Source organism: Sorex fumeus, unplaced genomic scaffold (genome assembly GCF_029834395.1).
Source record: "Sorex fumeus unplaced genomic scaffold, SorFum_2.1 ptg000008l, whole genome shotgun sequence".
In the NCBI taxonomy this organism is placed as follows: domain Eukaryota; kingdom Metazoa; phylum Chordata; class Mammalia; order Eulipotyphla; family Soricidae; genus Sorex; species Sorex fumeus.
Genome location: NW_026606065.1, coordinates 9,582,969 through 9,610,075, shown reverse-complemented (window position 1 = coordinate 9,610,075; position 27,107 = coordinate 9,582,969). Strand labels below are relative to the sequence as shown.

General features: G+C 39.7%; 1 protein-coding gene across 1 annotated transcript in view; it reads right to left on the bottom strand.

Annotated features, from left to right (window-relative positions):
• Positions 1-26,838, bottom strand: part of COL12A1 (collagen type XII alpha 1 chain) — a 132,254-nt gene extending 105,416 nt beyond the window's left edge. Inside the window, exons 1-11 of the mRNA XM_056109705.1 lie at positions 26,798-26,838; positions 23,620-23,727; positions 15,311-15,427; positions 10,823-10,966; positions 9,938-9,994; positions 7,131-7,394; positions 6,786-6,950; positions 5,564-5,737; positions 2,752-3,042; positions 1,772-2,374; positions 17-289 (exon numbers count right to left, since the gene is read on the bottom strand). Of these exons, the coding sequence (XP_055965680.1) occupies positions 17-289; positions 1,772-2,374; positions 2,752-3,042; positions 5,564-5,737; positions 6,786-6,950; positions 7,131-7,394; positions 9,938-9,994; positions 10,823-10,966; positions 15,311-15,427; positions 23,620-23,692 (2,161 nt within the window). The 5' untranslated portion in view covers positions 23,693-23,727; positions 26,798-26,838. The remainder of the gene's footprint in view (positions 1-16; positions 290-1,771; positions 2,375-2,751; positions 3,043-5,563; positions 5,738-6,785; positions 6,951-7,130; positions 7,395-9,937; positions 9,995-10,822; positions 10,967-15,310; positions 15,428-23,619; positions 23,728-26,797) is intronic.
• Between the last annotated feature and the right edge of the window lie 269 nt (positions 26,839-27,107).

Sequence of the window (27,107 nt, the reverse complement as noted above, 5' to 3'; positions counted from 1 at the left end):
AGAAACACCCTCACACCTTCTCCAGTGGTCTCCTCTCCTGACAAGGGAACGCTGAAGCCATCCTCATACTCTGCAGTCACATTGACCAAGTACAGGGTCTCTGGCTTCAGGTTGTTGAGGATAACGCTGGTGCTGGATGCTGGCTCCACCACGGTAACTGCATCATTCCCAGCAGCTTCTTTGTAGGTGATGTGGTATGAATAAACATTTTCTCCAGCAGGAGACCAATTTGTTTTGAAACTGTAAGAAGTCACCTCAGAAAATCTAAGATCCTTTGGAGGCACGTAAGCTATTTTAAAAAAGAGAAAGAGAAAAAAAATTATTAAAAATTTTTCATCAATAAAGCAAAACTGACCTCATAACTAAATGTTTCTCTAATGGCTTGTACCATTTTGGAAGTATGGTCACTAAGACCAATACTCTAAATACTATACACATCATTATTGAGCTTTGGGAACATCTCACAGTCCTAAAAGATGATCCTGATATGTATGTTGACTATTCACAATACTATGATCTGCGGTTTAAATAACTAACTTTAGGGACTGGAGTGATAGCACAGCGGGTAGGGCGTTTGCCTTGCACGCGGCCAACCCAGGTTCGATTCCCAGCATCCCATATGGTCCCCCGGGCACCGCCAGGAGTCATTCCTGAGTGCAGAGCCAGGAGTAACCCCTGAGCATCGCTGGGTGTGATCCAAAAAGAAAAAAAAAACCAATTAAAAAAAATAACTAACTTTAAATTTGAAATTTCAGCTTCTTAATCTAAGGCAAAGAAGTAACAGAAAAAGCCTACCCACAACTGGAAAATCTGAATTGTAACAAACTTAAGATTTCCATCCAAATATTCCCATTTGAGGCAGAGATGCTGCTCTGTAGTAGAGTGCCTGCCTTCCACAGGTAGATGAGGCCCTGGGTTCAATCCATAGCAAATGCATGCACATGCACGTGCACACACACACACACACACACACACACACACACATACACAATCCCATATCTCCCTATTGTGCCCTCAAATATCACCTTTTGATAGTAACCAGATATTTAAAGTAATAATTAAAGAATTTTCCTAGAAAAAATATTTGTTCAATTACATTATTAAAAAAAAGACAATACTTAGGGCACACTTTTTGTCTTCATGGAACAGACAAATTAGAGAGACAAGACAGTGTAATTTATTAACAGTAGTATACATATGATAGCCTTATATGAAAGCATATTAGCACTAAATATATTTATTAACATATTTATGCATGTAAATATATGAAAGTGTAGCACTAAAACAGTTAAGTCTTGATGAAGAAGAAGAAGCCTTAACTGAATGAAAAATAGAATTGAACAAATGAAGAAAAATGAAAATGGTATTCTAAAGATAAAAATAATGCAAAAAATGGTCACAGAAAGTGAATCTATAAAGAAAATTCAAATGGCCTGGACTATATGCTTTTCACCTTTTATTCAGTATCTAACTCAAAGAATATTCAATTCGTGATTATTGTATAAGATATTGGCATGATAAAGTTGGCCCCCAGTCTGCTTGAGAAGTTCAGAAACATTATCTCATGACTTATTTACAGCAATAAACACATGATGTATATGCAGGAGAAAGTCATATTGTTTAGCTAAATAAACTCCACCTGATCATTTTAACAGATATAAATCAATGTTCAATAGATGTAAAAAAGATAAGAGCATATTACATACAATTTTAAAACTAAAGATGCTTAGTTGCTCATAGAGATAGCCTTTACGCTATCTGGTCTACTAACCTTTTCTCTTGATAGCTGCCAATTCTTGCTCAATTCTAAGGCAGATAGACTGTGTAAGTTCAAAAGATATCCTCTGAAAAGCATCAAAATCTTCCACTGTGAACACATGTGTGTCGGCAGGAGGAGAGGCAATAGCTTCCAACTCTGAACGCACGGCATCTTTCACACCAACTGCAAAGATTTCAACATCCGAGTTCCTAAGTTTTATAGCAGGATCTCTGAAAGCATCTGAAGATTTTCCATCAGTGATAAGAATCATGACCTTTGGTACGTTGCTTCTTGAACCCTTGCTAGGCACAAATATTTTCTCTCTGACATATGTCATTGCTTTGCCAGTGTTTGTAGATCCTCCTCTGTAGGGGAAGGTGTTGATTGCTTCAATTATGTCTTCAACTTTATTAAATTTTTTCAAAGTAAACTCAGTATACGGATCCCGGCTATACTGGACAAGACTTATCTGTACCCTATTCGGTGAAATCTCAAAACTCTTCGCAAGAACTTCCAAAAAGGCTCGAACTTTAACAAAGTTTGCAATTCCAATGCTATAGGAACCATCAACTAAAAACACAATGTCAGCCTTAATGTCCACACCACGTGAGCATTCTGTAAAAAATAAATAAATCCTATTAAAGTTCAGCAAATTTGAATTAATCATAAAAATACAGGTACTGATCTTTTGGTAAGGAAGCTTCTTTAAAAGTAAACTACTGGAAATATTTTGTTTAAGAACTAAACCTGGACTGGAGAAATAGATAGTATAGCAGATATGGGTGGATTGCCTGGTGCAACTCCAACCTGGGTTCAGTTACTGGTACCCCATATGGTCCTTTGAGCCCCTCCAAGGGGTACCAAGAGTAAATCTTGAGGACTGTTAGGTGTGGCCCAAAAACAAAAAATAAAATAAAACTAAACCTGAATCAGTAAGTCCTACTGTCTAAAGGACTGTCACGTGTTCCAAACCCACCCATACACCCACTTACCCACTTGAACTTTCATTGGCTGAGTCTTCTCCATTATTGAAACCGGTTCACTGGTTGTCAGTCCCTTCATGGAAGAAACACTTATCTGATACTCTGTGTCTGCTGACAGGTCACGCACGCTAAGCATGGTTGTCTGGGGCCCCACACTGAGAACATGCTGTCGGCTTCCGGTGGTCATGGGTGTGAGGAGCACTTTATAGCCAGTCACCGGACTGGGAGATGGATTCCAGCTTAGCTTAATGTATTTTGATGAAACTTCCATCGCAACCAAATTTGAAGGAGGTTCAATAACTTTAAAAGTGAGAAGCAGAACAACAATTAAGACAGTGAGACAAAACCCTATGAACCAAGTCTCTAGGTTTGGATCTTCAATTATCCCTTTTCAAATTAATCATGTATCCATCAGAGAGACTTTTCCTAATGCAACTCCCCACCCATTCCACCAGTAATCCAAAAGGGGAAAAAAGGCAATGAATAGATGATTTTTAATCAGGGAGCTAAGAAATTTGTGGCAAAAAGAAAAAAAATGTATCTCAGAAGAAATAGGGCATCTAACACCTAATTCTGGTCTGAGATAGAATTTCAATTTTGCTTTGGGTATTTTACTTAATGCCTTTATTCCTAGGCACCAACCAAAGTAGAAAATATTTACTAGATAAATTAATTATAAATTCTTTTTTAAGTTTTCTTTTTCAATACCATACAATAAAAATTCAATCTTCAAGAAATATTTTGTAAAATGCCAGGTAAGATAAATATTTAGCGATTCTTTCTGTTGTTCTTGTCATGGAGGCAACACCCAGCAATACTCGGGAGCCAGAGCCTCTCCAGATAGTCATGGAAGTCATGAAGGACAGGAAATGAAACTCAAAAACTAATTTGAACCACATCCCCAGTCCCTCAGAGATTTTTAAGGGTCCTACTATTTAAAATAATTCCATTGCTAGGTATTTCAAGATAAGAGAAAATGTTCAAAAATGTAAGCAATGCCACTAGAGTTGTAACACTGGCTTGCTATATGAAGATTGGAAAATAAATTTTCATCATCAAAAAAATACCCTTAAAGAAGTTACGTTATATATCCACACAATGGAATACTATGCAGCCACAAAGAAGGATGAAATCATACAGTTCACTGCAACTTAGATGGAACTGGGAGGGGTCATGTTAAGTAAGTCAGGGAGAGGACAAATGGATGTTCTTAGTTATCTATAATATATATAGTAACAAGACAAGAGAATGGAAGGTATCATAGGGAAATGCTTGCCCTGGATTTATAGAATTAAAATTGTCAGGAAAATTGGGAGATTGGGGAAATGCAAAAGAAGAGCTCAGACGGCTGATAACATAAGGACTCAGACTTCTTGTAGCACAAGATAAGCGTCTTTGTACACTTCCATGGTGTCTAGGTGAGTTCCAAAGTGGGATATCAAAAACACAGAATTAAAACTTGGCCCATCCTTACAAATGCAACCTAGTAAAAACAGGGAAGAATTTAGATAAATTAAAAGATTGGGTAGAAGAGTTTAATCTTAGTAAAAGTAGACAGAAAGTTATACTTTGCAGGTAGACAAAGAACAAAAATTCAGCTATTATGCAGTAAAACAAAAATATTTCAAGGACCAAAGTGATAGTAAAGTGAGTAGAGGATTTGATTTGCATGCAACCAACCCAAGTTCGATTCCTGGCACCCCATATGGTTTCTCAAGCCCACCAACAGAGATTCCTGGAGTGCACAGCCAGGAGTAAGGCCTGAGCCCAGGAGGGTGTGGGCCAAATACAGAAACAATATTTTTTTAAAAAATAGAGTATATTAAGTAATAAAAAAAGAGTCCTGAATATACAATTACAGTCAATAAATACTGCCAAAATATTTTGTTGGTTTGGGAGTTTATTGTGACTGAAGATGTAGCTATCTAGAACTTATCTTTTAATCATTTATTAAGTTTTGGGCTAAGAGGAAAACAACCATGGATCATGACTTTGTAATGCCCTAAAAGATATTTATGAAATGTCTTGTTCTCCACTGTACTCAAAAGCAGTAACTGATTAATATGGGAATTTTACCATGCGGAAGAGGATAAAATTAACTGATCTTTAAAACTGTCTTAAAGGTTTTGAAAAATTGTACCAAGTATAATGATAAATAACATTTCTCCTTCTACTTAATAGAAATAGTGTTGTTACTAGCATTAGTTGCAGTATGACAAAAATCAATGCTTTTTCAGCATGACAATATTTAAATCATAATGTAAAAAAATGAAATTAAGGACCTGAATAGTTATGGATAGACTCTTAGCATGCATCAAATTATCTTAAATATATAGATTAAAGGGGCTGGAGCAATAGCACAGCGGGTAGGGCGTTCGCCTTACAAGCGGCCAACATGGCCAACCCGAGTTCGATTCCTCCGCCCCTCTCGGAGAGCCTGGCAAGCTACCGAGAGTATTCGATATGCCAAACACAGTAACAACAAAGTCTCCAATGGAGACGTTACTGGGCCCGCTCGAGCAAATCGACGATCAACGGGAGGGCCTTTACCTTACCTTATATAGATTAAATCAATCAAATTTTTCCCAAAAAAAAGAGATTTTCAAGAAGTTTATGATGATATATTTAAAATCTTACTGGGGAAGCAAAGCAAAGTATATCAATAACTTACTGAAAAATAATGCAAATGGAATATACAACTGAACAATCACTGGAGGAGATATCTGAGTAAATGTGACCAATTCTAGGACACCTATAAAGCTATAAATGCTATCAAACTGTGGGAAAGGCTAACACCTGGGAAACTCAACAATCTGCTCACCTTCTTCTCCACTGATCAGTTCACCAAGCTGTTCATCGACCCCTGAGCACACCTGGGAGATGATCTCATTCTGAATGTCCACAATGGCATCAAAGTTAGCCACGTTGAAAACATGGTTTAGTGAAGGTGTGGAGGCAATTTGTTTGAGTTCCCTTGCATCTGCAGCTTTAATGCCTTTAAATCAAAAGAAGAAGATGGTGAAAAGGTAACTCTACTGAATTTGGAAAAATACTCCCAGTCTTGCACAGTGGAGACACTTTCAAATCTTTCTTGTCATCGACCAGAATCACTTTACTTCACAAGAATGTGCAACTATCAAATGACAAAGGCATTTTATAATTTCGCATAAAGCAGTCAGCCAGAGAGGAAAATGAATGGTTAGTAAAACAGAGTGGGCTCTCATCCCAACCATGCCATCACTTGTCCCGGCCATCTGTAAAGATAATACTTTTTTCTTTTGGAGTTCTGAATGAACTGGGCTTCTCTGAATTCTTTAACTATTACATAATGTAAGAAACAAATTTGTTTTAAAGTACGAAGTAGCTGGTTGGAGATACAGGACAGGGATCAAAGTGCTTGCCTTGCTCATAGTTGATCCCGTTAGATGTCTGGTACCACAAACGGTCCGCTGAGCCCCCCAGTAGAACCCCTAAATTCAGAGCCAGGAGTCAGCCCCATCTAACACCCACTGGGTATTGTACTCCCCCCAATAAATAATGATAATTATTATAATAAAATACTAAATAATAGTGCAAAGAAGAGCTCTCTTAGAATCACTGGCCCAGCGTTATTTGAAAAGCAGAGAACTGGCAAAGAATGTGATACCAACCCAGGTCATACATATGCAAAGAGAAATAAATGAGAGAAATGGATAAGCAGAATTTTTCTCAAAGATGGCTTGGCTTAACACTACCCTATCAAATGTAAGTAAAGCAAAGGTAAAGGCCCTCCCGTTGATCATCGATTTGCTCGAGCGGGCTCAGTAACGTCTCCATTGGAGACTTTGTTGTTACTGTGTTTGGCATATCGAATACGTCACGGGGAGCTTGCCAGGCCTTGCCGTGCGGGCGAGATACTCTCGGTAGCTTGCCGGGCTCTCCGAGAGGGATCAAATGTAGTAAACACTTTCAATAGCATCTTTTCCTGAGGATTCGACCCTTAATTCTTCTTAACATTAACAGTTAAAGTAGTACCAAAATGAAAATAATCCGATTTTACTTACCCAAAGAGAAAACTTCAACCCCAATATTGCGAAGCTCTCTGGCTGGAATTTCCACTTCATCCTGGGATTTGCCATCCGTAATAATAATTGCCACTTTAGGAAAGCCAACTCTTGCTCCAGCAGATTCAGTGAAAGTATTTTTAACTAAGTAATCAATGGCATCCCCTGAAGTTAAAAGGAAGCATCTTAATCATCTTCATTCACTGCATTCTACACAACTTGCCAGAGTCAAAAATCATGTAATATATCTTGCAGTTATAAGACATATAATAATTTTTTAATTCTTTTGCTCCCAAACAAATACTGTACTTATTTTAAACACAGACAAAATTTGTTGAAACATACCTGTCATTGTGTTTCCACCTTTATATGGGATTTGTTTAATTGCAGCAAGAAGTTCATCCCTTTGGTAGTACTGATTTAAGTTAAATTCAGTCCTGGTATCAGAGCTGTACTGAACAACTCCAACCCTTGTCTTCTCTTCACCAATGTCAAATGCAGACACAAGAGCAGCAATAAAATCTAAAATGTACTTGAAATTATTTCTTCCGACACTCCATGAGCCATCAACTAGGAACACTAAATCAGTCCAGGCACTGACAGAGCATTCTGAAATATATTTAATATGTTATTAAACAATGCATTATCAAACATTAAGAAGTACAAACTAATATTGCAAAAATGCTGTTTTTTTATCATCTGCTCATCATTAGAACATATTCATTTGCTATTCACCCAAAACTGACAAGCTCAAAAGAATAAAACTATTTTAGTAATGCTCATAAAGGCATTTAATTCCTTAATAAACCTGTATTCATTAAACTAGGTCTTTAAATTGCTATATAAAACATAATGCAAGAAAATATAAATAGATATGTGACCTACCCTCCAAGACTAATTATCCTACTATTACGCTATCAATGGTCCTATTTTTTTGTTTTGTTTTGTTTTGATGCCACACCCAATAGTCCTAAGGCTTATTCCTGACTCTACTCTCAGGGATCAGGAGACCATGTGGTGCTGGGGAACTAACCTGGGTCCACCGCATGCAAGGCAAGCGCCTTACCCGCTGTACTATTTTTCCAGCACTATCAATTGTCCATAGTTTTTATACACTATACTGTCACTCCTTTCTCCAAGAAAAAAAAAACATATAAAACATCTGGAGACAGATAAAAGAAATGTAATCTATTGCTTGGTATTTATTAATAAATATAAAACTTGCACCGTTCACGCTGCTGAGTTTATAAAAGAGCAAATCTCTTAACATTGTCCTGTATTTAGCAGTCCTGTCACTGTCATTGTCCTCCTGTTGTTCATCGATTTGCTCGAGTGGGCCGAGTAATGTCTCCATTTTTGAGACTTGTTACTGTGTTTGGCATATTGAATATATCATGGGCAGCTTGCCAGGCTTTGCCGTGCAGGCGAGATACTCTTGGTAGCTTGCTGGGGTCTCTGATTGGGGCGGAGGAATCGAACCTGGGTCGGCAGGGCTGGCTGCATGCAAGGCAAACGCTCTACAGCTGTGCTATCAAGCACCCCTAAATTTAACAGTATTTAACAGTAGAACTGTTTTTAAAACAGTATTTCACAGTAGAACTGTTTAAAGTTTGGTGATTAGTCTTAGCAGTGTTTCCCAAAAAGGGACAATACTAAGCATTGGATAAATCCAAGGGCACGGTCATATTCTTGGGTGTCACTGGAGGTTGTTTTCTGTGGTTTACTTAAAGAAGATATATTTCCAGGGAGCACAAAGGTTTTTTTAATTACTAAAAGGGGATTTTAGGCCAAGTAAATCTGATGACTTTTGGAGAGCATTATTATGTTATCATATCTTAAAAGAAGTAAAAACAAGCATAAATATCATGCAAGACAGAATATCTTTTTATTATCTCATAATGTATTTAAATTTAACAGCTCAAACCTATTTTGCTATAAAAAAGGAGAAACTTCAAAAGTCTAAATACACTTGTTATCCTTAAATTTATAAAATTCAATCATTATGTTTTTATAACCAAATTATCTTTCTTTCTCTCTGTGATGTAAGTGGGGTGGGATTAGAAACGGAAGGAGGACAGCTTCGTTTTCACGAAACTCCTTTGTTCATCTGGCAATTCTGAGTTTTCTGAAGATGTTTCTGTTCTTGCATTCAGTTAGTGGGTAATAAAAGAAGTATTTGAATAGAAAGAAGAGGAAAGGGTCCTGGAAAATTTTGCAGGCCAAATACAAGTTGCTTGCCTAAATAGTTTTTACACACTGTTTAATGGGCCAATTTAAGTCTATTGAAAGGTCAATGTTTGGCATACTGCTTCGATTTAAAATAAATCTTGAAGGTTCAAGGATAATAATAGCTTTGAAACTACACCCCATAAGCTTCATTTTAGATTATTAGATACTAGGATGGATTATAAACAGTAATCTGGAGGAAAGATTCTAGATAAGAGACACTCTGTGTTAATAATCTTTTTATTATCGTCCTGAGTCATAAATACAACTTTATAACAGCAAAATTAGATGGTTAAGAAAACCCTCAAAGTTTTACCTTCAATCAAGCAAAGCAGTATAGAACAAAGGAAGACTAGAAATGGCAAAACTTAGACTAAATAAAATGTATTTCATCTAATTATGACCATACCTGTTTATCATAAATATTTTATAGGAACTCTGGAAGGGCTTATATATAACTACCATAAACTGATATCATTGAAATATCCTATAACTGAACATAATACCCATAGGCTTAGAAATACATTTTTGTGGCAACTGAATCGCTTAAAATAATTTCCCATGTTCCTGCCTCATATTTCGCAAAGACCCTTAAATTATGACATGTTTGTATCAGTTTGTCTGTTTAAAACAAGTTAAAATTTGTCATATGTTTTGTTTTGCGCCTACTATCAAAATTCTGCATGAAAATTTGGTCACAAATTTAAAACACTTCTAGAAAAAAAAATTAGTAAATAGAAATTTGTATCAGAAAGTCAGAATAGGTGCATAATAGCTGATATTATTGGATTGTCTGATTCTAGAAAAAAACTTATCAAATAAACTTGGTTATAAAATCAAATTATGTATACAATTGGATCATCCGCTTTATATCACAATTTATGAATTCTAAAAATTGAGATCAAAAGATTAAAGAAAACACTTACTTTGTATCTCTGCTTTTCCAGGTTTCTTCCCAGGCTTCGAGGGACCACCTGTTTCAACTGAGTCAAAACCCAATCATTACAAAAGGCACTGAACCCAGAAAAATAATTTCTAAGAGGGAAATAATTACAGTCTTTCACTATAGTCTTTCACTGTTGTCTAATATTTTTCTATTAGCTTACTAATCTATGCTAAGTAATACTGCCAAATAAACATTCCTTGCAAATACATTATTTTTAGTGTGATTTTATATATTTTATATATTCCAAAAAGACATTAACATTCTTGCCTGGCATCTTTTAATGACTTTAATAGTTTTCATTTATAACATTCCTGTTATTTCCAGAAACCAAGGTTATAAATCAAGAATAAGTCATTCACATCTACTAATGGTCAGGGTCGTAGAAAAACAGTTGCTACTAACATAAATACACTCAGCAGAATCACAAAATCACAAATCATCCTGTTATTCATCGATTGCCTCGAGCAGGCCCCAGTAACGTCTCCTTCATCCTAGCCCTGAGATTATATTCAAGGCTCTTTAGGAGAATGAGACCCATCATTGTTACTGGTATTTGGCATATTTGGTACGCCACGGGGAGTTTGCCAGACTCTGCCCTGTAGGCAGGCTACATTTGGTAACCTGCCAGTTTGTCCAAAGTAGGAATGAGATGATAAGATGTCATAATAAGATGTCGCGCAGCCGCAAATGCGGCCGCGCGGTTCCGGGATCTGGTTTTTATAGTCTCTGAGTCTTGGCCGCTGATGGTATTACACGGCACCAGGGGGCCAGTTGGTGGGTGTGACTCAGCAGAATAGCATACAAAAATGAAAGATGAAATATTTGCAAAATAAAAACTACAAAAGTACTTTATATTTCTGCTTACTTGTTAATTGGCCTATAACTGGTACACTTTCTTCTACTTCATCATATGAGGTGATTGTCACCACATACTCTATTTCAGGTATAAGGTCTGATAATAAAGTCTCCGTGGTACTCGCTGCAAGAGTAAATTCTTTAGTAGGCCCATCTAGAAATAGAGAAAGGAAAATAAGAATGCAACAAAACACTACTCACATACAGCATAGTATAACAAAACTACCAGATAAAGATTCAAATTGCAAGTTAAAGATAGATCAATAAATCTTCAGAATATGTGATCATTATTTTTTACTGCTTCTCAAACCCAAATACTTGAATTCTAGAAATGTAATAAGTGGAATGGCACTGCTTGATTTTCTTTTTAGGATTTTGGGCCACATCTGGAAGTGCTCAGGGTTTACTCCTAGCTCTGTGCTCAGGGATCACTCCTGGCAGTGCTGAGGGACGATATGAGGTTCTGAGAATTAAATTCTGTTAGCTGCATGCAAGGCAAGCACCTTCCTTGCTGTACTATCTCTCTGGCCTTGACATTGCCTTTACTTGTTACAATCATGTTCAATACTTGTTTAAGGACTCAAAGATTCCACTAGATTAAAAGCGTACCAGAATTCAAACCAAAAATCTTCTTGTTTCTGAGGACTTATGGAAAATTATAAAATTCTCATAACTAATATATAAATAACTTATTCTCATAAATAACAAAATTATTCCTCCGAGGCAAGCAGATAGAGAGATGAGATTAAAAAGAAATCAACTCAACAAGCCTCAGAGGCCAAAATCAAACACTAACGAGAAACACCGCAAGCACAGAATGAATCCTCCACGCTTAAATAAGTGCATGTATTGCTGGACATGCCTGGTCCTCTAAACTGAATTAACTAGATGCCAGCGAGATTGCTCAAGGGCTAAAGCACACGCTTAACATGTACAGGGTCTGGATTCGGTTCCCAGGACCGCACACTTCTCATAGACTACATGCACAACACCTAAACACAGGACCAGAAGCAGACCCTGAGCTTACATATCCAAAACGGAGCAACACAAAGAATGACTTAACTAAATACAAAGTGTTTCAAGGTGATATGGAGTAGGTCTTCTTTTATGTGCCATCAGTTACTTCTAATGTACCATCAGTTCAAGTATAATTCCTACAGACAGTGTGCTTAAGATTTCTAACTATGGGGTTCCTGGAGTGGCTCTGTGACAAATAAGAGTTCCCTCGCAAGCATAAAGGCACCAGCTCGTCCCTAGCGTCACTCAGTTGCACCAAGTGCCACCCCAGCAGCTCTGAGTTTTAGGACCCCTGGCACCACCATCATCATCCTTAATGTGCAATCATCCTGCTCTCCAGTCAAGTATGTGTGAGCACCAGAACAAAGAGAGCACAACTCTCCAGCAAGCACCATCACCAAAAACTGTGCAAGGGCTAGAATCAGAAGCGCCAGACTTGGCAAGTACATGCGTGATCACCATGAGACCCCACAGTAAACACACTACAGCCATAATGTGTATGAGCGCCAAAACTAAGCAGGTGATCCTGGCTAGCACAGATGCAAGTACCACAAGTAAAGGGGATGAACCTCGTCAAGCACCACGACCATATGTGCAAGCAATACGATAAGGCATGTGTGGGATACTTGTTTATAGATGACAATAACAACAGAGGGAAGGGAAGGGGGAAATGGTGTTTAATTATATTAAGTTTTCATCAAAACATAAATAATCAAGAAAGATAACAAGTGTCTCTGGAGCCTGAAAAACGTTCATAGTTTACTGCATGTGGGCCATGCAATACCAAGTATGCTTAGATACAACTATGATACAGGGCCTTCCAGTTCAGCTTGGGCAGTACAGCAATCAAATATGCCCAAAGTATGGAAATGGAATAGACACTTTTCCACTGCTTTTATGCTTTGAAATGAAAAAGAGGATCATCTATCTTATATCACATTTAAGGATCTAAAAAATCCTTAAAAATTGAGACCAAGATGGTGGAGAATGGGCACTGGTGAAGGTATGGGTGTTTCATTGTTTGACCGAGACTTAGACCCAAAAGCTTTGTAACTGCTCTCATGGTGATTCAATAAATAAAATTATAAAAAATGATAAAAAAGTAAGGTGGAGTTCATGCACAATTCAATCAGCTAATCAGTGGCTGAATGAATAGCAGTACTTACTCCTACATTTTAAAAAAATGAAGATTAGCTAATATATGGGTACAGATACTAATTATAAAGGAAATAAAGCGATAACAATTGAAATAATGTTCTAGGCACAGATATGTAAATATAAACATCTTATTCTACCCCAGCCCTTTAAGATGCAACCATTGTTAGAATTTACCAAGCATCTTTAGACATAGTATTATAAGTAGATCCAATTAGATTTTTAGGATAATATCTAACTCAAAATAGCATCTAACAACTATGAGACCAAAAAAGATAAGAAAAACAAAACAAATAATCTCATGCCAGAGTCTGACACTAGTGGATAAACTGAACTGAGAACAAACTTCAGTCCTCAACTTTTTACTACTATCCTAATAAAATCACAGAAAAGAATCCCAACTCTAGAAACATACTCTATGCAACTGAACCAAACAGAACTTGGTGATAAGGGTCCATGAAGCAAGAAAGAAGGCTTGACACAAACTAGGAGGAAGTTGTTCAACGTGGAAAACAGAAATACTTTATAAATCTATGCTAGAACTATCCTCTTCAAGCCTGGTCATATATATTCTGAGTATGTTGTCTAAAATTATGCTTATTAATTAAATGTTATTTTTTTGCCAAAAAAAATTGAGACCAAGAAATTAAAGAAAATACTTAATTGGCTACAAATATATCTGGAGGAAAGAATCAAAAAGGAATCTTTGAGTTCTTTCTCACTCCTAAATTCTCTGATTATTGTTTTCAAGTTTATAATTCCATAACACAACATTATTTAAAATCATTGGTAAGAGTAGTAGAGATAAGAACCAGGAGGTCTGCTCCACTACTTGGAAACTGGCCTCACGTGCTGGGGGAAAAGGCAGCTCAGATAGAGAAGGGCACACCAAGTAAAGGATGTTGAGAGGATCCATTCAGGTTGAAAGATGCAGGTCAAAAGTAGACTATAGACCAAACATGATGGCCACTCAATACCTCTATCGCAAACCACAACACCGAGAGAGAGAGAGAGAGAGAGAGAGAGAGAGAGAGAGAGAGAGAGAGAGAGAGCAAAAGGGAATGCCCTGCCACAGAGGTGGAGCAGGGTGAAGGAGACGGGCTGGGGGTGGGGGAGGGATGCTGAGACCACTGGATAATGGGCACTGGTGGAGGGATGGGTACTCGATCATTGTATGACTGAAACACAAGCACAAAAGTTTATAAGCCTGTAATCATACCTCACAGTGATTCACTAATAAAAAAAGGGAAAAAATTAAAAATAAATAAAAGCATTGGTAACTTATTGTAACACCTAGTACAATTAGGATATGGACATAACCCAAATGTCCCATGCAGATGAACAAAGAATTGTGGTATATAGACACAACCGAATACAATGCAGCTGTAAGGAAAGATGAAATCATGCAGTTTGCTACATGAATTGAACTGTAGGGAATCAAGTTAAGCAAAATAAAGGGGAGGGAGAAGAATAAATACTGGATAATCTCACTCATTCATTGAATATAGAAACAGAACAAGGAAACTGTATTGAACACTGACAAATCCTTGGTCTTGAATGATAAAGCAACAACAAACTTAAATGTATTTTAATAGTATAACTTATACTGCAATTTTTTAAAAGTTTTGTTCACAGCTATCTATGAAGGCCACAGATATTTAAACACAACTTTGATGATGGTATGTTGACATAATACCCTCTTCTGCTAGCCACTCAGAACTGCTTCCTACCAGTTGTTTGATATTAATGAAAACGATTATTATCCTATTCTACATTAGAACTGAAAGTTAATCAAGAAAAATTAGTTCTACACACTTCAGCAACATCACAAACACAAAAGATAACTGCTGAGAACAAGTAAAATACATTTCCGTTGTGGTTTCTTTCAATGACTCAACCTAGAATTTACAGAACACACTTTGCCAAAATAAATTCTTGTCTTCCAGGATACCAGCTCATCATTATCAAAGAATAATGTTTCCTGGGCACTAAAATGTGTAGGAGACTGTAGTAATTCACTTGATACTTTAAATATTGTAACCACTAATTCAAGAAGAATGTCAAAAAGTAATAATTCTATTTTTTAGAATCGAAGGTATATTCTGATGAATTAGAACAGAAAACCATACCAAAAAAGTTAAACTCCCTAAGTATATACACAACAGTAGATATCTAAATGGAAATAAAGAGATATGAATCCACCATGAGCTGGTAACATTAGCTGGTTCCCTAAGGCTTTCTAAATCTCAGCTTCCTCATAATGAAATAGGAGAAAAGTAAATTAGATGATAATTTTGATATCCTAAAATGCCATCTTAAAACTTACCAGTGGTAGGGTCCACTGTTATTCTGTAACCCACAATTGGATCAGATGGTCTCGCCCATGACATATGAACGGTATTTTCATCTATAATTTTAAAATTCAAGTCTGACGGTGGATCAACTGCAAAAGATAGGGTTATATTAGTTATATTTTCCAATGTCTCAGAGTGGTCAATTTAATAAATAATTGTGCTGAGCAAAGCTTACTAAAATTGTCTTTGCATTAATTTGTTTCCAACAAATATAAAATATATCTTGTTGGATAAGAATAAAATTAAAAGCTGACAAGATATGACGAAACATCAGAGAGTATACATATTACAGGAGACAGCACAGAACACTTTTGATTCTTGAGTTGCTAGGTCATCCAAGAATGGCCAGCAAAATCAAGCATAATAGAAACATTTGGATACAAGTACATACAAATACAATGAAATCACATATAATAACCACATATGCAAACAATTCACATAAGGAATTAAAGGAATTTCAACACATGCTGAGTGCATTTCGAATAAGCATGCCAAATCACAACCTGCATACAACCATAGAAATTAATTAAGAGCATTGACATAATACTTTTTTTTCCATAAAGTGGAAAAGAATCAATGATCTTTTGGGTTCATTCTCTGCATCATTGCCTTGTTTTTAATTTTTGCTTGATAAATTTCAATCTGTAGCAGAGATGAAAAATACATGTTAATTAAAAGGAAGGCTCATGGGAAGTCTAGCATGGTTGTTTCACACAAAAAAAATATTCATTTAGGTGTATACTCATGTTCATGTCTACATATATTAAATAATAATAAGGGGTTGATAATTTATGAGGGTCTAAAATCTGATATCAAGATACTTATGAAACTAAAATTCTGCCTGTTTACACCAATTTGCTGTATTTTGTCAAGGTGTAAACCAACACTTTAATTTTCCTTTGCAGCAGGTATATTCCATACTATATGTGACATTTTATGTTAAAATGCCAGTATGGTCCCTTACAAAACAATGGTTAATTATGAAAAGAGACAACATCGATGTATATTTATGGACATTTATTTACAGAACTTAAAGAAAACAGTAAAGGAGGATCAATGATCTGAAGACATGACTGCGCATAAAAACTTGGAGAAGTCAATGACAAGGATAACTGAAAAGTACAGAAAGAGTTTACATACAAAACTATAGAGCATCATGCATGTGTCAATGAAATGTTGATTTGTTTTTAGTTTCCCACAATGAACAAAAGCCTCCATGTACAATAGTCATTACACAAAGACGTTTCAGAAATATTTTATAGTGATATTCTCTCTGCAATGTTCATGCCTCATCATGCAGCATTGTACTGACTCACTGTCAGTGCATGGTCGATGCATTAAAAACTGTTACTCTTAAAGCAGATCACAAAGTAAAAAAATGCTCAGCCATACTCTTCGTAAAGAGTTGAAATCTGAAAGTGTTCCTTGTGAGTCAGAATTTTCACATCTATTTTGAAAGATTATAAACTTTAGGTTTTTTGATAGAAGTCAATTAAAATATGGTAGTAGTTTTGAGACATCAAAGAATTTACTAGAGTTAGATATTTACATAATATTAATAGCACATTTTAATAGAAATAAAGCAAATTAAGCACACATTTGATGACTGGCTGCTTTCGACTGTAGGTGCTTGCTTTATTATTTTTATTGGGTGCACTAGTTATAGGACAAATGTTATTGTCTTACTATCCATACACAGGCAGTGAGATTAGGCTATTAATCTACATGCATAGTTGAATTATTTGACATTCTGCTGTTTATAACCATATCTCAGATTTAGTTATAACTTGATACAATGAGCATGCAACAGATGTTAATAAGACCATAGTAAGAATATCATTATAAAATATTGTTCTAGTTGCAATGTCTCAGGACAAATTTAATGCAAAGGCAGACACAGTTGGCCTGAGCATGCTTTCAAAAAACTCAGTACATGGAAAAACAGTACCACCAACCTTGCAAGGAAAGTGACCTGAAGCAGCAGACACTAGGTTAAAACTGCTGAAAGGCAGCAGCGCCCAACTTGTTGATTTCCAAATGACCGGGATTCCAGATAAACTGAAAAATTGACTGTGGGGAAAAGTCTTTAACATTTCACAGGATTTTACGGTGTTCGCAGAAATTCAGATGTATTCAGATGTGATACTCGGGAATCAAAAGCCAGAAAGAATAGCAGACCAAAGTGTATAAAACAAGCTCACTCTACTCATCTTGTCACAGTTGTTTAATTTGCTGTTGCTTGGGCCACAACCAGTGGTACTCAGGACTTACTCCTGGCTCCGTGCCCAGGGATCACTCCTGGCAGGGCTCAGGAAATCGTGTGGGGTGCTGGGGATCAAACCCAGGACAGGCACATGTAAAGTAAGGACTATACCTGCTAGACTCTCATTCTAGCTCTCCTCTTGCGATTTTTTATCACGGGTAAAACCTTTCAGGCTTGCCATTCCGTTAATACATTTTCTGTTTGTTTCACAGTAAATGGTAATATATCAGGTATGAGTGGCAAATTTTCATTCACTTTGAAAATATTTTCTTTATATAAAACAATACACAACTACCAATGCAATGCCAGAGGCAGTGTCTATGTTCCCTAAGGAATGCAGATGCCAGAATATTTCAAACATGAATTGCTTGTACAGAATGTGATTGAAAATAGCCATGGTTGTATAGACTGAGAATGTGAGATAAAAGAATGAGAACTAAATTCTAATTAAATTACATAGGGATCAGCTATATAGTCCTAAAAGCTCAATAATAATTCTCTTGTTATCAAACAGCTACTTAATGAAAGCTGCATTCTAATGATATTTTGGTATGCAAATTAACAGAATTCAGGACTTTTTAGAAATAATAATAGCTAACGTGTGTTGAACCAGAGAGCCAATAACTTTATCAATGGTCTCCTTTTCATCCTATATCAGCAGAGTGGATTTTAGTAATCGAAATTTATAGCTGAGTCAGTAAAACTAAGGAAGTTAAAACAACTTAATAAGAATCAAATCTTGAATCCCACATTGATTCCAGAGCATAGAATTTCTAACGTGCCAGATAAAATGTAAAGAATATATGAGTGAAAAAATAACTTTAGAAACTAATACTTCTACATATTTACCCAATTTATGTAAATATATTCCCCTATACAATTAGTTAATATATGGTCAGTAATATATATGAGTCCTGAGGTATCTCCAATCTTTATCTACCAGATAATTGAAAAATTGACTGTTTAGAAAAGTCTTTAACATTTCACAGGAGAGTTTAAAGTGATCATAGAAAATCAGATGTGGTACTTGGGAATCAAAAGTTAGAAAACACAGCAGCCCAAGAATAAAGCCCACTCCACTTCTCATCTTGCCACTTTTTTTTTATATTCAGATATCCATGGATATTTAGATATTCTCAGTGTAAATATAAATACTTTGGCTATTAATTTTAATTTTACACACCTACTCAAGCAATTTTGAAACTTTATATTGTCATCTAATCTTTTTAAGCTTTGTTTTCATTATGGTACCTGAAAAGAAGACATGTCTAAGAGTTGACCAACTGTGACAGGAGAGAGGGAGGGAGGGGAAAGAGAGAAAACGGGGTGGATGGATGAATGGAGAAAAATCTAGTAAATTTTTATAATGTATAAAATGCATTAAAGATAGATCAAAATTGAGAACACACTACTAAATATCTTGACAAATTAGTAAAACCTTTAGTGCTATATCTGATAATATATGCTTCTTAGAGGTCAAAACTTAATAAAATAGGAGGAAAGATATTAAGTATGGATACTTTCTTATGAATTTTTGAAGTGTGAAAAGGTTTACTAAATTCAATAGGCATTAAATTGTATCTTTCATTCAAAGTATAAGATTTTTAAGATCTTTGCCATAATAGGTAGTAACTTAATTTGTGTTAAGCGGATACCAAAAATAACCAGTGAAAAGTTAATATTTCAGAAAAGTGATGGATTTTCCTACATACATTAAAAGCCATGTTTTCTCAAAAAAAACTAACTGGGTTTTCAATTTTCACATAAGAAAGAATCACAGAGCGCAAACTAGCAATAAAACATGACTACATGACTGTGCTTTATTCCTAAGTAACTGTGTGCATTACCTGAGTTACTAAAAGCCTCCCTGACACTTACTCATATGGAAAATGAGAAAGAACAAAATGATCCACAAGGGCTAAACTCATTGACGGGATGATAAGATGCAGTTGTCCATAATATATTATAAACCATCAATCAAACTCTCTACAATTGACTATTACATTTTCATCTCAAATTATAAATTAATTAAGAAAGTGCCCAATTCTCAGAGACTAGTAGCCATGAAATCTTAAACATAAATGTTAAATTTTCTGAGTGACAATCTCTACATGAACCAAAGACATTTCACACGTTCTGGGTCATAGAGAACAAGTTTGTATGGTTGCAGTTATCTGACATTGTTGAGTCTAAAAATAATAAATACCAAAGTCAAAAACTAAATGATTTTTGCTATTCTTTCTATAGTCAACAATACATTATAAAACAATTTTCTGGGGCTGGAGTGATAGTACGGCAGGTAGGGCATTTGCCTTGCACGCGGCCAACTCGGGTTCGATCCCCAGCATCCCATATGGTCCCCAAGCACCGCAAGGAGTAATTCCTGAGTGCAGAGCTAGGAGTAACTCCTGAGCAATGCCAGGTGTGACCCAAAAAGCAAAAAATAAATTAACTAAATAAATACATAAATATTTTTGTATTTGTAAAGAATTGTATTCATAAAGAATTTTCTGGGGCCGGAGAGATAGTACAGTAGATAGGGCACTTCCCTTCATGCAACTAACCCAAGTTCAACCTCCAGCACCATACGGTCTCCCAGCCCTCCGGGAGTTATCCCTGAGCACAGAACCAGGAGGAAGCCCTGAGCATCACTAGGTTGGCCCAAAATCAGAAAGAAAACTGTCTCATGTAAAATGGTAGAAGGTAAGTAATGGGATAAATGTGGTACAACTATGAATGGGGAACAATGCAAAAAGTGAATATTAAAACCTTTCCATAAATATCAAAAGCCAACTCTGAGTTTTCATCACATTAAAAAGTAAGTAGACAAAGACCTATTGGAAAGTAGTGTGACAACAAAGTTAAAAAACTGAAAGTTCCAAAAGGGGGAAAAAACTGGCAATTTTTCAAACATTAAAATGACATAACAATAAGCAGAGGCACAATTTGAAAATTCTTAATGCCCCTAAGAGAAATAGTTCAGAGAAATTCTACTTGTAGCCCATTGTTACCAGAAAGGTTTTGGCTACAAGTCCTGCTAGCCCTTCAGAGACTCCTGGGACCACTTACTTAGTACTTAACACCCTGGCTGGGCTTTCCAGTCCAGGAGCTACCAGCCACGTGCTCTGTCAGGCACTTGAAATGTGGCCAATCCAAACCGAAAAGCCCTGCAAGCATAAATGCACACCAAAGCAAGGACGTTAGCACCAAAAACTGTCAAATATCACACCCATTATTTAATGTTGCTTGATTTTTGGAATGGCAAACAGATGAATATATTAGTGTAAATGAACTTATATAACAATTTCTTACATTGTAATTTCCTTTATCTGGCTTATTTTTGCTTTTATTTTGTTTTGATTTGGAGTCACGCCCAGTGATGCTCAGAAGCCCTTCCCAGCTCAGTAAGGAGAGTTGCTCCGAGAGGTGCTCAGAGAATCATCAGTGTAAGAGATCCAACATGGAAACCCAAGACTACCATACACAAAGCATATGGTCCAGTCCATTTTGCTAACTCTCAAACCCTTTTTTTTCCTTTTCTCCTGTTTTCGATGTGATGACCTGAAAATCTGAAGTTACATATGTGCTCGCATTTGCTGCTCACAAAATTAGGCCCTGCTATTCCATGGCATAATCTCCCCAATCAGATTCCTATTAACAATATAAATAATCAGTAGTGACTGAAAGGGTTGAGAGACAAGAAAAAATAACACAGCTTAAAAGAGCAAAAAAGTACCGCAGTATGTGAAAATAAATACAAATTTAAAGGATAAAAGTATGGGAAGTGTGAAAATAGTAATGTAGACAGTAAAATGTCCTTTTTAACTGTACTTTGCTAACCAACCATTATCCAATTCAACCTTGATTTTTTTTCCAATGACATCATTTCCAAACTAATTCTTTTCCTAAGAATTGTCAAATCTTTCTGATTTTCAAATAAACTATTTTCTTAATGAGCAATAAATAGGCCACTTGAGTGAACTCTCTAAAAATATCTTCAGTCAGGCTTCCAGAAGTTCCTTAAATAAAATTCCTTCCTAACAACGACACAGAATGGAGCATTAAAGCAACCTCAGCTAATACTTCACAGAAACTACTCAGAAAATTTTCTACATTCACCAACAAGTCATAAACACATTTAGGAGACTGTGATTTTCCTGGTGATTTTTTTTATCTGTAGACTTAAAGTAGAAAAGTATACAATAGGTATTTTTGTTTCCTCTAATCTGTGCTATCAGGAAACATCTCTATTTTCCCACACAAAACAACTCAATTTCCCACAACCTCTTTTCTTAAAAAAAAAAAAACCTCCAGAACTTCCTCACATTTTTTCCTCCTTAATTTCCTCTATACTACTTCTTTATTGGGGGAACAGTAGGGAATTAAACTATATCTCTAGTGTTATTTAACTTGCAGAACAATGCCTCTAATTTGGCCGGTTCCATGATCTTTGAGGGGGACACAGAAGGGACACCACCCTCATCTGGTTAATATATAGAAATGCCCTGTTTAGTGGGTGCTGAGAAATTAAACACAACGTGCACATTTTTAAAAGAAGAAATAAAATAAAACAAATCTGGGGCTGGAGCGATCGCACAGAGGGTATGACGTGTGCTTTGCACGTGGCCAATCCGGGTTCAATTCCCAGCATCCCATACGGTCCCCCTAAGCACCCCCCAGGAGTAATTCCGGAGTGCAGAGCCAGGAGTAAGCCCTGCGCATCGCCGGCTGTGACCCCCAAAACCAAAAACATAAAAATTAAAATAAACAAAAATAAAAATAAAATAAATGCAAAAGCCTGTCTTATATGAGAGGGCAGAGCTCCTTGCCCTTGCTCCAACACCACGTTTCTTTGGCAGATTTCCCAGCCCAGAGCCTCTTCCTTCCGCCCGATGCTGGGGAACAAGAAGGCGGGTGGCCCTGGAATGGGGTGCCTGACTGCTCTGGTGCCCACTCACTTCCCTGTGTGCTGGAAACCTTGGCCTGGACCTAACTTGTCTGCTGTTCGCTAGGGTCTAGGCCACTGCGCTCCTGAGGCCAGCGAACTAATATGAACTAATCTAACAATTTCTCACATTATAATTTCCCTTACCTGGCTTATTTCTGCTCCTATTTTGTTTAGATTTGGAGTCACACCCAGTGATGCTCAGAAGCCCTTCCCAGCTCAGTGAGCAGGGAGGGTTGCTCAGAGAGGTGCTCAGAGGATCATCCCACAGGGTCAGCGCGTCCCCACCCCCAGGCCAGGAGAACAACCTCCCGCGCCCAGGATGTCCAGGATCATCCCCCATCCCCACCGACGCCGTCTGCATCCTCTGAACCTCCTGCCGCATCAGTCTAGCCAACGGCGCGCCCCACAAACACACGGACGCGCAGAGCCAGCGCTGTGGCAGTCCTTTATTCGTGCAGTTACTGAGGCGGCAGCCCCCAGCCGGGTGGTTACAAGCCACGCGCCACGCCGGCCTACCGTGCCACGCTCGGGGTGGGGGCACCAGCAGCGGCAGGATGGGTACCAGCAGCGGCAGGTTGGGTACCAGCAGCGGCAGGTTGGGTACCAGCAGCGCAAGGATGTCCGGAGCATGCGCCGTGCCGGGCGCAGCGGTCGCCCCCTCCCGGACAGACGGCGACTCTTCTCGGGATGGTTGGAGGTGGCATGTGGACAGCACACACATGGCAGAGACAGCGCGAGTAGAACACACGGTGCTGTACAGAATGGATGATGCGGAAGGCCAAAGAGCTGAACCTGAGAGCTGCGGAATGGACAGAGCTCAGAAGAAGAAGAAAAAAGAAGACGAAGGGGTTTGTCTGGAGAGAAATCACCAGCCAAGAAGAAAAAAGAAACACACATGAAGCGCAGAGTGGAAAAAAAAACAAGCAAGCCGTAGAAGCCAGAAAGATCTCTTGGACCTTCCTAAAATTCTGCACGGTCAGTAGAGAAGAGGAAGGGGAGAGAGAGAGAGAGAGAGAGAGAGAGAGAGAGAGAGAGAGAGAGAGAGAGAGAGAGAGAGAGAGCATTTTTACCTTCTGCCTCGATGGAAGACAAGAACAGGGCCGCGCCCAGGGCGGCAAGCGCTGGAGGGAGCCGGGTCCGCATGGTCAGCCTCGAAACTCACAGCCGCATGAAGGGAACTGCTGGAGCAAGCAGGGACCACATCAGAAAACTGCTGCCAGGGCAGCCTGGAACCAGGTTAGAACGGGAGCCTGAGGCTGGGCCAGCACCTGAGCAGATTAGCCTTAAGAACCACAGGCCCCCCCGGCTTATAAAGGGCCTGTTGTGGAGCAGTGGAAGTCGAGTTCATCTACAGAAGCTGAATCATGGCACTAAGAGCGAGTTCAAGTTTAAAGAGGGTCCTGTTTTCCTGGAGACTGGGCCAGCTTAGCTTCCAGGGTGAAGGAAGCCCCACCAGGCCCCACATGACTTCATCCTGCCTGGGTGATGGTTAATTCCGAGGTCATTTTATCCCTGACTCAACTAAATGTTTCTTCCAGCTGGGGATTTTATTTGGCCACTTTTTCCTAGCTGCTGAACGATTTAGTTAACTGTGCTTTAGTGGTCTCGGGGTAATTTGGAAAAGTATAATAAACCTCTTTTACTCTCTTTTTTTTTTCTTCATTTTGTTCTGCCTACAAATATGCAGCTCTTTGAGGTCTGAAATGGATTATGCAGGAGCATGTAAGGCTCCACAGAAGCCTGGACCTCCTGCTTTCGCTGTGTCGTCTCCACATCTGATAAATCCTTTACCCAAGATGGTCAGAAAACAGCTTGAAAAAAAACTAACAACAAGGTGACAAGCATGGAAGAAAAAACAAGTCTTACTTTTTCCCCAAATAATAAACTTTTTTCATTCAACGTTTCATTGATTCCAGAAAATTACAGGTATATAGGCACTCTCAGAGAATATATTCTATTCCGACCTTTGCTGGTTCTATAACTATATTACTAATTCCTTCAGATAAAAAATTGAGGTGGAGTGGGGAGGGGGTTGTAACTCAAGCCTATAGTGCTTGCCCTAATGTGAGATGCCTTGGGTTTGATCCCAACACTTTTAAAAGAGACGAATAATTTTATTCATCCTATGTGTTCCCAGTCCACAGTAAGTGCTTGATCCCTGTCAGCCCAAAGAGAAGAAAGCTTCTACAATACACTGTAACATCCATTCGGAGACAAAAGCTACAAACAATGAACCGAACTGGGAAACTGCCAAAGACAAAACAGAAAAAGTCGACTCTGAGGTCCATAAATTATTGTAAGGCAACACACTAGGCCTCATGAAAAATGGAATCATGCTTGGGAATCTAGAAATGAAGCAAAAGTTCCAGAGCTTTTTTGTGAAAAGAAACTGACAAGCTTTAACCGCGTCTTTCCAAATTATTGGCACGATATATTTGGGCTGCTTTTCCCGGCTGAGTGTAAATTGCATTTTAAATGTCTGATGAGGGAGCAGGCCAAATTGCCTGGAGCTCTTTTTTTATGAAGCCAAGATTAAAATTTTGGCTCTGCTCTGGGATCCACGGGTCCTAGCAATTTCTTCTTCCTAATTAACAGCTGTTTGACATTTCTAACCCTCTTCTACATCAATGAAAAACTAGAGGTGAGACTGGCCCATTGTTCCCCTCATCTGGTCTTAACTTTGCTCTAATAATTTCCAACTCAGTTGGCAGTGCCACTTCCAAGCCGAGCTAAGAGAGGCTGACAATCGGCCCACCGAAAAACTGTATGCAGACTTTTAAAAGGGAAAAAAAAAAAAGGAAGAAAGAAAGAAAAAAACTGAACTTGTCACCAAAAAAAAAGTGCAAGCGTTTTGTCTGGGTCTGGGGCGCCACCTGTCGGTCGCCTGACTCAGCGGCAAGAATGAATCACGTCGCGTCGGGATAGCAGAACATCGACGCGGTTCAGAAGCCCGCGGACCCCGCACACCGCCCATGCATATGTTTAAAACAAAAGAAAACAAAAATCCTTTTCTCCTTTTCTGCCAAAGCATTTCACCGAATTCTTAGCAACACCGCATTGAGCATCCTCAGACGGAGATGCCTGAAGGCGGCCGTTCCGACGTGGCAGCGAGGATTCCCTCCCTTTGCGCTCATGAATGAAAATGAGTCAGTGGCAGCCGAGGGGGAGGGCTGGGGGTGGGGGGGACCGTCTGGAGAGTTCTGCTCCAGCAGCCTCCCCACCCCCACCCACCCCACCGCCGGAGGCCAGAGCCTCCACTCCTAAGACCAGTTTCAAAAGGAAATGACACCTCCCCCACCCCTCGGTTTCCCCCAGCCCTTGGACGCCTCGGACCCTCTTCCTCCCCGACCCTCCAATTGGCCCTGGGCGTCCCGTGCCAGCGCCGCAGCCCGACGACGACCAACAACCATCAGTTTGGGGTGCGGGGAGGGAAGAGGTTTGGAAACGCCCCGAAATGGACCCCCGGGGATGCTCGGGGTGGGAGTGGGGGGGATGGGAGGGTAGCTAGCTCTTAATCCCCATCCTTGGACGGGGCGCCCCACTCTCTGCGATCCCTACCGTCTCTAGGACCCCCGACACCCGGGACGAGCTCGGAGGGGAAAGGGGGCTTTCTCCCGGCGGCTAGGGGTGGGGAGGGTGGGGAAACGAGGTGGCCGTCCCCGGCGTGCGTCCCCTGACCTCCGACGACCCGGCCCCTCGCGGTGCGCTCCAACTAGCCGAGCGGAGAGCCAGACGCCCGCACCGGGAATGAGGGTGCAGATGCCAAACGAGGGTGCAGAAGCCGCACGCCTCCGCGCACCCGCACGAGCAGCCGTGCGCTCGGTGGCGCCCTCAGGGACTCGGTGCCCGACGCGGGGCTGCACCAGGGGCCCCGGGGACCGGGCCACGGCCGCGACTGAAAAGAGGGGCAGGTGGTGGCCGCTTGCGCCGCCGGCGTGCGCGCAGAAATCCCTCTCCTCGCGTGGGGGGGCTTTACGCACACGCAACTTGCCCCTCGCGGGGACTCTTCGGAAAACTCTCCCCCCACCCCAAAAACCAGAACCACGAATCCCAAAAGCTCGAGGTGCCAGCTGCAACCCAGGTCCCTCTCCAAGTCCTCGCCCCGGATCCTTAACGTCTTGGGGGCGCAGCGAGCGAGGGGGCAGGGTCCCGGATCCCTCGGGGGGGATGGATGGGGGGGTGGAGGGGGACGCGCGCGATCGGGGGTGAGGGGAGCCGCCGAAGGAAGCCGACGAGAGTCCGACTGACCTGAGTCGGCGGTGACCGCGGCCGCCGCGGCTTCCCCAAAGTCCTGCAAGCCGCGGGAGCTCGGCGCGATTCCCCGCGCGCGCCCGAACACGCGCGGCGGCGGCGGCGCTCCGGGAGCACCTGGCGGCGGGCTGGGGCTGCAGCGACGAAGTGGCGGGTCGGGGTCTGCAGGGGGGCTGCCTGCGGGCGGCGGCGGCGGCGACGGCGACAGCGGCGGGGGTCCCCCCCGAAGGTGCGGCGCGACCCGAGACTGCCGGGGCCGCGGCTGCTGGCTGGCGCGCGCACGCGTCGGGGACGGCTGGCCGCGCTC